At 46.9% G+C, this 11,934-nt stretch overlaps 1 protein-coding gene across 3 annotated transcripts; it reads left to right on the top strand.

The window, feature by feature from the left end:
* Positions 1-766: 766 nt before the first annotated feature.
* On the top strand, positions 767-9,316 carry TTC9C (tetratricopeptide repeat domain 9C). 3 transcript variants are annotated; one of them, XM_007497716.3, is made up of 4 exons: positions 767-901; positions 1,425-1,704; positions 6,411-6,593; positions 8,060-9,316. In XM_007497716.3, exons 2-4 carry the CDS (start codon positions 1,467-1,469, stop codon positions 8,152-8,154), a joined length of 516 nt encoding a protein of 171 aa, XP_007497778.1. In that variant the 5' UTR covers positions 767-901; positions 1,425-1,466; the 3' UTR covers positions 8,155-9,316. The 3 variants fall into 3 exon arrangements, with proteins under 3 accessions (XP_007497778.1, XP_007497776.1, XP_007497777.1); XM_007497714.3 differs by having other exon boundaries at positions 769-901; positions 1,382-1,704; XM_007497715.3 differs by having other exon boundaries at positions 799-901; positions 1,422-1,704.
* Positions 9,317-11,934: the final 2,618 nt, after the last annotated feature.

Genomic DNA, 11,934 nt, shown 5'->3' with positions numbered 1-11,934 from the left:
CCACGCGCGCCCGGAAAGCTGGGTGCCGGCGGCCAATTGCTGGGGACTCCTGGCAGCATCCCATCTCGGTCGTTCCCCCATCCCTTCTTCCTCCCTTCTTGCTAAACCCCGGGTAGCCGAGGGGATTCTTTTACCACCCCTCCTTTCTCGACCCCCCCGCGGCGCGCGCGTACGGGGATAGGCTGGCCTTTCTCCCTCTTCCCGCCCCTTTTTGCATCTCCACCAATCACTGCGAGGGGGTATGTCTTGATTTGTTTGGGTCTGTTTTTTTTTTTATTGCAACTCCTGGAGGGAGAGCTGCCTTCTATGTTGGGGCCTGCCCACCTTCTGCACTCCGTCTTTTCTAGCTTTCTCTCTGGGAAGATTCCCCCAGAGCTAGGTCGGCCCAGCAACTTTTTCTCTCGCTTTCATATGCACGCAGCCCCATGGTTGCAAAAAGTCGCCTTGAGGAAGGACGAGGTCGGAGAAAGGATCATTTTATAGCCACAAAACGTATGCGTGGAGTTAGGTACGCTAGGTTTTCAGTCTCAGTCACCCAGAGCGACGCCCGGGCTTCCACTTCTCCCGGCCCTATTTCCCACTTACTGGGAGGCACGAAGCGCCCAATCTCCGCTCCCATTGGACGATCAGGTCCGCCGGGATTTATTTTTTGCTGTGATTGGGCGGCTTGGTCGGAGACGGTTTACGCATTGGTCCGCGCGGGGCGCGGGTCAGAGGGGGCGGGCCTGGCGGCTTTTTCCTTTCGGCGGGCGGGCACGGGCACGGGCACGGAGCCGTGAGGTGATTGGACAGCGGGGAGCGCGCGCGCGCGCGACGGGAGCTCAGTAATCGGGCTCTCGCCAGGATCCTAGCGGGCCTGGAGTCGGCAGGCGGCAAGCGGCAAGAGGCAAGCGGCATCGAGGTTGGTCCCTGTGGAAGGCTCCGGGGCCGGCCACTGCCTGGACCTGGGCCCCGAAGCCCTGGTTCTGCTACTCCTGACAGAGTAGGGGGGCGTGGCGGGGGTGTGCGAGCCTGCTGAGGCCAGGGAGCTCTGGGACCGTGGTCGCGAAGCCATCCCACGCGCGTGTCCGGGTGGTCCGGGGCCCTCGGGGTTTCTTGACCTCTCCAGTACTCCTGTCTCGGCAGTGGGGGCCTGGAATCCGCCTCACCGGGAGGGCTTGGGCTGGTCTAAAAGCCACTCAAGTCGTGTGTGGGGGGGGATCCATCTTTCCTTCCGCCGGGGTTGTGGGGGGAGGCGGGGCTCCGGGAGCAAGGCCGGACTTGCTAGTTCACGCTCCGGAGCCCACAACTTGCCCGGACTCGGGGCCTCTCGGGGGCTGAAGCCCCCAGAGGTGGGTCGGCAGTCCCAGGGCTTCCTTTGGGGTCCTTTCTTGCTGGGCAGCGGCCGCCGCAGCATCAGCACCAAACAGCAGCATCTCTAGCAGCAGCAGCAGCAACTTCAGCATTGCATCTCCCGCCGCCAAGCCATGGAGAAGAGGCTGCTCGAGGCGCGGCAGTACAAGGAGGAGGGGAATCAGCGCTACCGGGAAGGGCGCTATCGCGACGCCGTGAGCAGATACCACCGGGCGCTGCTTCAGCTTCGGGGCCTTGATCCGAGCCTGCCTGCCCCGTTGCCGCCCTTGGGAGCCCGAGGCCCGGTCCTCACCGAGGAGCAGCAGAAGATGCTGGAGAGCACACAGACAGACTGCTACAACAACCTAGCTGGTAAGGAAGAACCTCCCATTCAAAAGTAGTCAGCAACTGGCCTTTGGGCTGTAATTCTATTTCTGAATGTTGTTGGTCGTGATGTTAAGAGAATCTGCTGGTTTTGTTCCTTTTTTTTTTTTAATTAATCCTGAGGGGTTGAGTGAGAAAAGTCTGGGGTCTGGTAGTTTTGAGGTGGGAGATTCCCCCCCCTCCCCCTTTTCCTCTGATAGCCTAGGCAGCTATAAGCCTGGAAAGACATCTGAGGAAATGCTATCTCCCAACTCTTATTTTCGGACTGAAAGTTGAACAGATGGCTGAGTTGATATCTTTAGAACTATTTTGCTGGAAAGGAGGGGAGATCTCTTAGGCTAGTCAATTCTAGACTAGCTAAAAAAAGGTTTAGCCTTAATTAAGTTACTGAGCAGAGAGTTAAAACTAATCCAGAATGGTGCCATGGAGATGTTGAAATAATTTTCATATTTTTAATGGGGGGAAAGCACTGAGCTTTGTAACACAATGGCATAATCCAGGAGCTCCCTAGGCTGAGAAGAAAAAGTGAGGGAAGAGGTTGGCCAGCCCTTCTGCCAAACCTCTAATCCTTCTGGAACCAGAACCTCATCTGGCCATTGGGTGGACCTCCTGTGCTAAACTGTTGGGGCCAGTCAAACAACAGTTTAAAAGTGTAGAATTTTTGATTCATGTGAGGAGAGAAAGTTTCAGAACTAATGATATGAGCTGTAAGAGTAGGTGTAGAGTTCCCATTGCACTTTAAGGTATGATAAAAAACTGTCCTAGATCAATAGTAGAGAATAAATTAGAATTCTTCTCTCATACCCACACCCCTATAAAAGTAACCCCATTATTAGGTTGAGTCAATTCTGGTGACATGGGATTTTTGAAAAGAAGCATTACTTGCTTCCAAGCTGGTTTACTTAGACATGATATGATTTCATGGTGCAATCTGAGTGCAGACATAGAAAACCCCTTTAACCTATACTCAGCAGCTTGATCGATTAGAGTTGTCAAGAGGAATTCACAGGACTTACCCAGACACTCACAGTTGGAAGGACATGATCCAGGATTCCTGATTCCTAGGGCTAGTTTCCTATCTATTACACCATCCTACCTCTTTATTGCCTTGCATACTTTTATGTAACAATTGTGTGTGTGTGTGTATATATACATATATATATATGTATATATATATATTGCCCTTTTATCAAGATGTTCTCATTTTTAGGGGCTGTAATATGAGGATTTAAAGCAAAGGAAGAAAAACCATTAAGAATTTAGGAAATCAGATGTATAAACAAGGAAGAAAAGCATTAGGTCATATTTAGCCTAAAGATTAGGTTGAACAGTACCCAACCTCCAAGTATGTGAGTTATTATATAGTGTATTGGAATATCCTAAATTGCATTACCTGTTTGATATATATATACTGAAGGCATTTGCATTTGGCAACTACTTATCACGCTGTGACCAGCACTGTGCTAGAAGCTATGGAGGGTTCAGAGTCCCAAGTTTTCAAGGCAGTGAGGATCTAGTTGGAGATGTAAGTAATACAAGAGATACCAATCAGAGGAAGGGACTGGGCATCCAAGCCCTTCCTTTTCCGGAAGAGGAAAGCCCATGGGGACTGAGTGGCCAGGAGGCTTAGCTAGGTAGGGAGTCACACCTAAGACTTCCTGACTCCAGAGCCAGAGATCTGTCTTCTGTGCTGTGGCCCCCTGTACTAAATCACACAGACAGTGTTAGTTCAGAAGACCAGGAGGTCATGCAGTGGTCAGGGAAAACTGTTTAGTTGTGTGTTGAGTAGTTTCTCATTTGATTAGGCAAAAAGAGAAGGCTGAACTGAAGGCAGATGAAACAGCAGAAACAAGGCCTCTGTGGAGGGGAGGGGGATGTGTGGGAGGGAGGTATAGATGCACAGTTAGGAGGGCCTTCAGAGGCTAGGGAAGATACAGATACATTGGCACAGTGTCAGAGCCTTGAGAAGAATGGATAGTTTGTGTAGGGGAGTAATACTAGGTAAAGTTAGAAAGACGGGTGGCAGAGATATGAATTGCAAATAAGCTGCACTCTATCTAAAAAGAAAAGGGTCTGAATTGCATCCTCAAAGATGGAGGCTAAGTGTCAAAAGACCTGGACAACATCTATTTTGAAGGGAAGTCAAGAGATCCTGAGATCTCTTCCTTTTTAAAGCAGTATAAAGTACCCATCTTATTCAACAAGTATTTTTTTGTTTTTCAAATTTCATTTAAAGACTGGTTCTCTCCCACCAAAGCTGGAAGGAGAGCAGTCATTCCTAGGCCTGACATGTAGGTGCTTCTGCCTGCTCCATTTTTCTGACCTTTCCCAATTCATGACCCCTTAGGCAGCCTGGTACTCCTATATTCCTGGGAGTTGACCATAATTGATGCCAGATTTAATTGAGACCCTGGATCTGTTTTAGTTCTACTTTAGTCACTCAGTTTACTAGCATTTGCTAAACTAAACACCTACTATGTGCCAGGCACTGGACTGGCAAAAAGCAAAAACTCTCAAGCTCTCAAGGAGCTAGCTCCCTATATCTGATGGGGGAGGCAACAAGCAAAAGCTATATGTGCAGAGAAAATAATAGGATAAATTGGGGACAGTCTGGGAAGGAAGGTACAATATTAAGGAGATCTGGGAAAGGCTTCTTGCAGAAGGTAGATCTTTAGCTGAGACTTGAAGGAAGCCAGGACATGGAGATGAGGAGGGAAAGGGTTCCGGGTATGGGGGACAGCCAGAGAATGCCCAGCGCAGAGATGGAGGTCAACCGAGAAGCTGGGGCTACTGGATTGTAGAATAAGTTTGGAGATGTAAGAAATAAAGGGAAAGACTGGAAAGAAAGTAAAGGAGCTCCATTACTAAAGGGCTTTAAAAGCCAAACAGAACATCTTATATTTGATTATGGAGGTAGTAGGGAATGACTGGAGTTTGTTGAATGGAAGGAGAGAGAGATCTTTGATTTAGGAAGCTTAGTTGTGATCTTGACAGCTATGAGGGTGGAATGGACTCGAGTAGGGGAGAAACAGTCCCTCCCCCCAGCAGTTTGAGGGGATGGGGGCCTGCACTAGTGTGGAGGCAGTGTCAGAAGAGAAGGGAAGGATATGAGAGATATTAAGAAAGTAGATTCATACATTTGTGACATTTGACACTTTTCTGGGGTTTCTACCTATGTTACTCATTTTAAATCAAAAATCTTGTAGACCAGGCAGGCATTTTACAAATGATGCTGTTGAGATATAAGTTACATCACGTGCCCAGGATCCCATGGTGAATACAGAGCTGCTTATGACCTTTGTTATAAAACAGAAAACAATTCTCACCATTGGAAAGCAATAGAACCAGTGAAACCTTTCTAGGCTGTCCTTTTTCTCTTGGTTTCAGCATGTGTATTTCTTTTGTGTGGTTCTAAGATAGCTTTTCACCCTCAGCTTTTTGACCCACTAATCCTGTGCTCTCCCAAGGAGTGGTTGTTAGAAAGGCAGCTGAGGATTCCCATGGTCACAGAAGAAAGTGTACAGTTCTGGGATCACGTTGGTGTTTCCAAGGTCACCAAAAGAACCAACTAGGGAGCAGCTGGGTGGTTCAGTGGATGGAGAGTGAGACCCAGAGATGATGGGAGGTCCTGGGTTCAAATTTGGCCTCAGACACTTCCTGGGTGACCCTGGGCAAGTCACTTCACCCCCATTGCCTAGCCTTTACTGCTCTTCTGCCCTGGAACCAATACACTGTACTGATTCTAAGACAGAAGGGAAGGGTTTAAAAAACGATCACCTGCCAGGGCTCACTCAGGGGATCAGAGATCAAGAATCGGAGGGGGAGCAGGAAATTGAGGAGAGTAGGCCCAAGGAAACAGTTCCCACTGAACCACTTGTAAGGCCAACAATGGAAAATGTTTGTGCACCTGATGGCTGAGGGCCAGTGTCTCAAGTGAGAAATCTGGATTTAAGTCTACTTCTGACCCGTCCGGTGTGGCCTGGTGCTGCTCTCAAACTGCCCAGCTGCCAGTCAGCATTGGTAGAGAAAGTCTGTACTGACAGAAGTCTATCTCCTACCCATCTGCCCCCAAACAGAAAAGCACAGGGGTTAGTTAGGCTTTATTTTTGTTGCTGTTGTTCAGTTGTTTAGTCATGCCTGACTCCCATGAGCCCATTTGAAATTTTCTTGGCAAAGCTACTGGAGTGGCAAAGACACTTTTCTGGTGGATTAAGGCAAACAGAGGGGAAGTGACTTGCCCATCGTCATACAACTAGGAAGGGTCTGAGGCCAGATGTGAACTTGGGTCTACCCGAGCCTAGGCCATGTCGCTGCCTCTGTTTTAAAAAAATTTTTAACCCTTATTTCCATTCTCAGAATTGATGCCAAGTATTGGTTCTGAGCCAAGAGAGTGGTAAGGGCTAAACAATGTGGAGGTTAGGTGACTTGCCCAGGATCACACAACTAGGGAGAGTCTGAGGTCAGAGTTTAACCCAGGACCTCCCATCTAGGCCTGGTTCCCTATCCAGTGAGCCCCCTGCTTCTGTTGTTTTTGAGCAGACAATATTATCATATTGATTGTTTAGGCATTAAGGGGATCTCAGGCAAGCTCTGAGGGAAGATCTTCTCTTTAGCAGTACCAGAATTAAGCCAGGACTGTACCCTAAAGAAGAATTCACAGAATGGGCCTTCTTTGTCTTCTTTGATCCTCTCAGCCTGTCTCCTTCAAATGGAGCCAGTAAACTATGAACGAGTGAGAGAATACAGTCAGAAGGTTTTAGAGCGACAGCCTTCCAATGCCAAGGCCCTGTACCGGGCAGGAGTAGCCTCTTTCCACCTGCAGGACTACGACCAGGCCCGACGCTATCTTCAGGCTGCCACTGACCATCAGCCAAAAGGTGCGGCAAAGGGAATTGGGATGTTGGGGAAGAATGCAGTCGTTCTCGCTTAAATGGTCCCTATTTGAAGGTAGTGTTGTGGGGCTAAATTGTTTCAGGGTCCTTAAAGACCTGAATTAGGGGAGCCCTGCGTGCCCATGGTTGGATCAGTTTCTACTAGTCTGTTATGCCTACTACTTGCCTTTCCCTGGTGACTTCAGGAATAACCTAGAAAGAAGGCAGTTTTCCTGAGTGACAATCTTTGACATGTGTAAACAGTTGGCTTCTATTTGTGCTGACTGAGAAGGAAACTCCATACTGACAGAATGAGACGCCGTAGTCACTATGGAGTTTTCTTGGGTTATTCCTGTGATTTCATTCATTACCATCTTGGCTCTGGCAGGCCCCTAGTGGTCTCATTGGTATAGGGAACTCTGTTCCCCAGAAGCAAAAGTCTTCTTCCAACTCTGATCTCTAGCATAGCTTAGAGCGTCTTGGGGGAGAGGGAAGAGACTTGACTAGGGTCCCACAGCCCAGAAGGATCAAAAGAATGGTCTCCAGGATTTACCCTTTATTTGCTGGGCTGTGCTGGGCTACCTCTTGCTATAAGAAGCCCAAAAGAAATAGAGGGGTATCATATAACCTTGCTAGTGTGTCTGTTCATTGGAAAAAGCTGGTCTGAATGAATGCAAATGCAAATGATGGGATATGGTTTTTAATATGTCGAGTTACTGTTTTCCAAAGTTTACCCCTAAATCCATTTTTTTAAACCCGTATTATCTTCCATCTTAGAATCAGTACTGTACAGACTGCCCGAGGTCACACAGCTAGGAAGTGTCTGAGGCCAGATTTGAACTCCATATTGCCCATTTCTCAAACCCCTGAGCCACCTAGTTGTCCCCCTCTCAAAATCCATTTCAGTCAGAGTCCCTTAGAAGATCTGTTTCATGAAGAGTTAATGGTTTGTCATTAACATCTCACCCTGGACAGAAATGAAGCATCTGAGATGTTTGGGGCTTTTGGGGCAATTAGGTAGCACAGTGGGTAGAGTGCCAAGTGCCAGACCTGGAGTCTGGAGGACCTAGATTCAAATGTGCTGGGGGGGTGGGGGGGGGTGTAATGATGATGATGGGAGAGACAGACAGACACACACCTGGGCAACTTAACCATTTGCCTTGCCCTTGCCCTGCTGTCTTAAGAAAGAAGAGAAAAGGTGGTTTGCCCTCTTAAATGATGAACATGTTTAGCACATCCTCTGGGTCGGCTAATCTTTTGAGTACAAAATGAAAATCCAGTCCTCAGGTCTTAGGAAAAGGAATGCAACTTGCAGATGAATGAATCTGAATTGAATTGTGTCGGGCACTGAGTAGTGAGAATGTGCTCCTCTCTTCCGAGGGCTACAGGAAGACAGGGGATTGTTTTTAAAAATCTGCTCTCTCTCACCCTGAGATGTGAATGATCTAATTCCTTTTCTTCTTCTTCCCAAGATGCCAATGTCCGACGATACCTACAGCGGACAGAATCGGAACTAAGCAGCTACCACCAAAAGGAAAAACAACTTTATTTGGGAATGTTTGGCTAGCGACAGAGACTTTTCTTTAACCCTCTTTGTTATAGGGCGAGCCCTTTGATTTCTCCTGCCCCCACCACCTGGAACTGAAAGCAAGGGCTTCGAGCAGAGGAAATGAGACTGTTGACCTAACTGGACTGGAATTGGACTTCCATCCCTGCACAAATTTCTCTTAACACAGTTCCTGTTTTCTTCTTCCTGGCCATCTCTTTGTGTTTTTATCTCCAGCGTCATCACTGAAGCTTTGGGGAGGTTTACCAGAGGAAACACCAGAACCAGCCCACTAGATAGAAGGTAGAATTAATGAACTTGGGATGGATGGAGGAGTTCCATTGGCCTGAGGGCAAATGATGAGGCTGGCAGGAAATGTTGTTGGAAACAGAAGTCTTCTACTCTTGTTCCTTAGAGATCTAAAAATCAGTGAAACCCTGTTGGACAATCGGAGATTTTTTACATTGATGTTTGGATGGCATTGAAGTCTGGTAGGCTTGGAGAGCCCTTTCTGGGCAGGCCACATTTCTCCCTCTTTTTTTCATGTTCATTAAAATCACGGAATAGGCCAACTTACCATACAATTAGAATAATCATTTCTCCATTTGGGTTATTAACCTGACTACTCATGCTCCTCGGGTTGCGTCGCCATGATGCCCCATGGCTCACGATTGTTGATCCCAACAACAATAGCTGAGCCTTGCTTTTTTTCCTTATCACCCCCAGATTTTGCTGCTTCTTTCTACATAATTAGCATGTATTTCTAAAGTACAAATAAGCTTCAAAAATGAACCACATTAATCTGACTACAATAGTAGTGGAGTCAACGCTGGCCTCTGTAGAAAATATGTGAAAGCAGTATCCATTCATCCCCACTATACAAAGAGTAATGAAAACCTCATTCTCTTTCTGCCTGACTCTCCCTGGATTTTTCAAGGACCTCCGTCCCTCTGAAGTATCCAAGTAATGCCAGAAAGAAGAGAGGATGAGAGTTCTCCATCCATGTGGCCTTTTCAGACACATCAGGGATGCATATATTTGACTGAGGATATGCTGGAGAATGGTCTGATCTGTCTGTCCATGGAATTCATTGTCTGGCACAGGCTTCTTTAATTGAGGGTTTGTGAGCCTTTTTTTTTTAAATAACTGTTTCAATATAATTTGCTTTCTTTGTAATCCTGTATATTTTGTGTATTTTATTTTATTTTCATTTATTTATTTATTTAATTTTAAAAAGACCCCTACCTTCAGTCTTGGAATCAATTCTGTGTATTGACTCCAAGGCAGAAGAGTGGTAAGGTGTAGGCAATGGGGCTTAAGTGACTTGCCCAGGGTCACACAGCTGGGAAGTGTCCGAGGTCAGATTTGAACTTAGGACCTCCCATCTCTAGGCCTGACTCTCAATCCAGCCTGTTTTGTTCATTTTAAAATGTTGTTCCAAAGTGGTATCTAGGCTTTTATAGCCTTCGTCTAGGGGCAAGGGTTTTTTATTAGGACCCTGCACTGTGCTCATCTTATGCACTCACTACTTGGCAAGGGCTGCAGTGTTAGCAGGGATGCAGGTAACAGTTCTTAGAAGTGTGGTCAGAGTGTTTGGTTAAGAGTCATCCACTGGCAGCTGGACTCGGATACGCTTTCCTATTTAGAATGAATATTCTTTTTGGCTCAGGCCATCTGACCAAGTCTAGACTCACCTTGAGCTCTGCTGGCATAGTCTTGGAGACCCCAAAGACACTCTGGATCTGATCCAGTCACAAAATAAGTTCTAGAAGACTTGCCAGTTTGTATCAGTCACTTCCATTACCAATAACACCCCCTTCTCCCAACTTGTCGTCCTGTCCTCTTACCTATATCATCAAGAAAACACAAATTCTGGTGACTCAAGAGGATGGAGAGCTGGGCCCAGAGACAGGAAGTCCTGGGTCCCTATTTGGCCTCTGACACTTCCCAGTGGTGTGACCCTGGGCAAGTCACTTGACCCCCATTGCCTAGCCCCTATCACTCTTCTGTGTTGGAACCAATACACAGTATTGATTCTAAGAAGGTCAAGGTTTAAAGAAAAACTGAGAAGGCAAGTTCATGCTGGCAACAAAAATATTTCCCTGCAAAGGGCTAATGGAGAAACTTGAACAGAAAGAGGAATCAAGTGTAGCGGATCCTTCTTAGACTGGCTACTTTGGGTCCAGCCTGAGACATGAATTCGGTTTTAACTCTGTGGCCATACTGCTAGTCTTTTGCTTTCTCTTCCAGTTTTTAAAAATATAGACAACATGACTGTCTTTCTTCGAACCTGACCTTCTGTCTTAGAATCAATACTGTGTATCAGTTCCAAGACTAGGCAATAGGCATTAAGCTACTTGCCTAGGGTCACATCACTAGGAAGTGTCTGGGGCCAGATTTGAACCCAGGACCCCTGTCTCTAGGAGCTCTGTCTCCTGAACTCACCATCTTCTGAGTCACCTAGTTGCCACAATATGATAGTCTTATACTGGATTCACAGTAACATAGAGAAAGGAAGTACACATAGGATATAAAATTTCACTTATTTGTTATACTAGTCACTTAATTTAGAACTTTAAAGAGCCGTAGAGATCACCCCTTCCAAGTCCCTTTGGTTGAGGGTCTAGAAAGGGAACATTATTTGCCCAAGTTGTTTGTCCTTCATTTTCAAAAAGGACCAAGAGCATCATGGGATCATGTCCTGACATGCCTGAATTGGATTTATGTGAGGCCGAGGAGGCAGCAATTTGCCCATGGGCAAATGAGTAGGAAACAGCCTGCTCGAGAATCAAGTTCAAGTCACTGGATTCCTCCTCCATTCGGCCACTCTCCTTCTGAGCTGCCAAGTAGTAGCAAAGTTGTCTGATTAGCATTGGATATTTTCCTTACAGTCTTACGAAAGAGGTCTTAATGGTGTCAGAGTGGCTCAAAGGGAGGCAGGCAGATGAAGGAAAAGTCAAGGGGTCATACAGAGTCCATGGCCTCCTTAGATGGACCCAGAAAATGGGCCTGATGGGCAGGAAGGCAGCTGCCGAAGCTTAGGAGGCCCGAATCCTCACCTCATCCACCTGACGGGATTTCCTGCACAAGGTTGGGTTTGAAAGTGGGGAATCAAGTGAGGGAAATGGGTTGGGGGCATAAGAGGCAGAAGGCCCTGGGGATGTGGAACATTTGAAGAACAGATGAGAGAAGGAAGGATGGGAAGGATTGCCAAGATGAACTGAAAAGGGATTAGGGACCCAGGAAGAGGTAATTTACTTCCACGATGCCTGGTGAAAGGGCTATTGTAAAGTAAGAAGCCGAATCCGAGAGGAAAGATCCTCAGGAAGAAAGGGATGTTTGGTGGGAAGCCTAGCAAAGCAGGGTATGGAAAGACTCCAGTTAAATAAAGGGCCTCTGAAATGATGACTCCCTCTTAGCCAAGACTTACAACTGCTCAATGCCAACTACCATTCCAAGGTCTGGTGTATCTTGGATTATAAAATGTATCCGTTTAACTTATTAGCAACTTCTAAAACGGAGATTAGGTTATTAAAGTAGGATCCTCCATCCTTTGGGGCCATTAGAACTGTCCAAAAATAGAATAGGCTATCTCCTAAAGACCTGAGTGGCTCAACACTAGTGGTCAAAGGGTTATGGATGAAGGGATTCTCAATCATCGAGTCCAACCCGTCTCCAAATTTTACAGAAGGGGAAACTGAGGCACAATGTTGCCATCTGCCCAGGGCCACAAAGCAGAGCAGGTTGTTGTCACAGCGGAAATCTGAACCAGAGCTCCAGGCCAAATCCAGGACCTGCCTG

This window comes from Monodelphis domestica, chromosome 6, assembly GCF_027887165.1.
Source record: "Monodelphis domestica isolate mMonDom1 chromosome 6, mMonDom1.pri, whole genome shotgun sequence".
Lineage (NCBI taxonomy): Eukaryota > Metazoa > Chordata > Mammalia > Didelphimorphia > Didelphidae > Monodelphis > Monodelphis domestica.
Note: the sequence above shows the minus strand (reverse complement) of the source record. Positions and strands in the feature narration are given on the sequence as shown.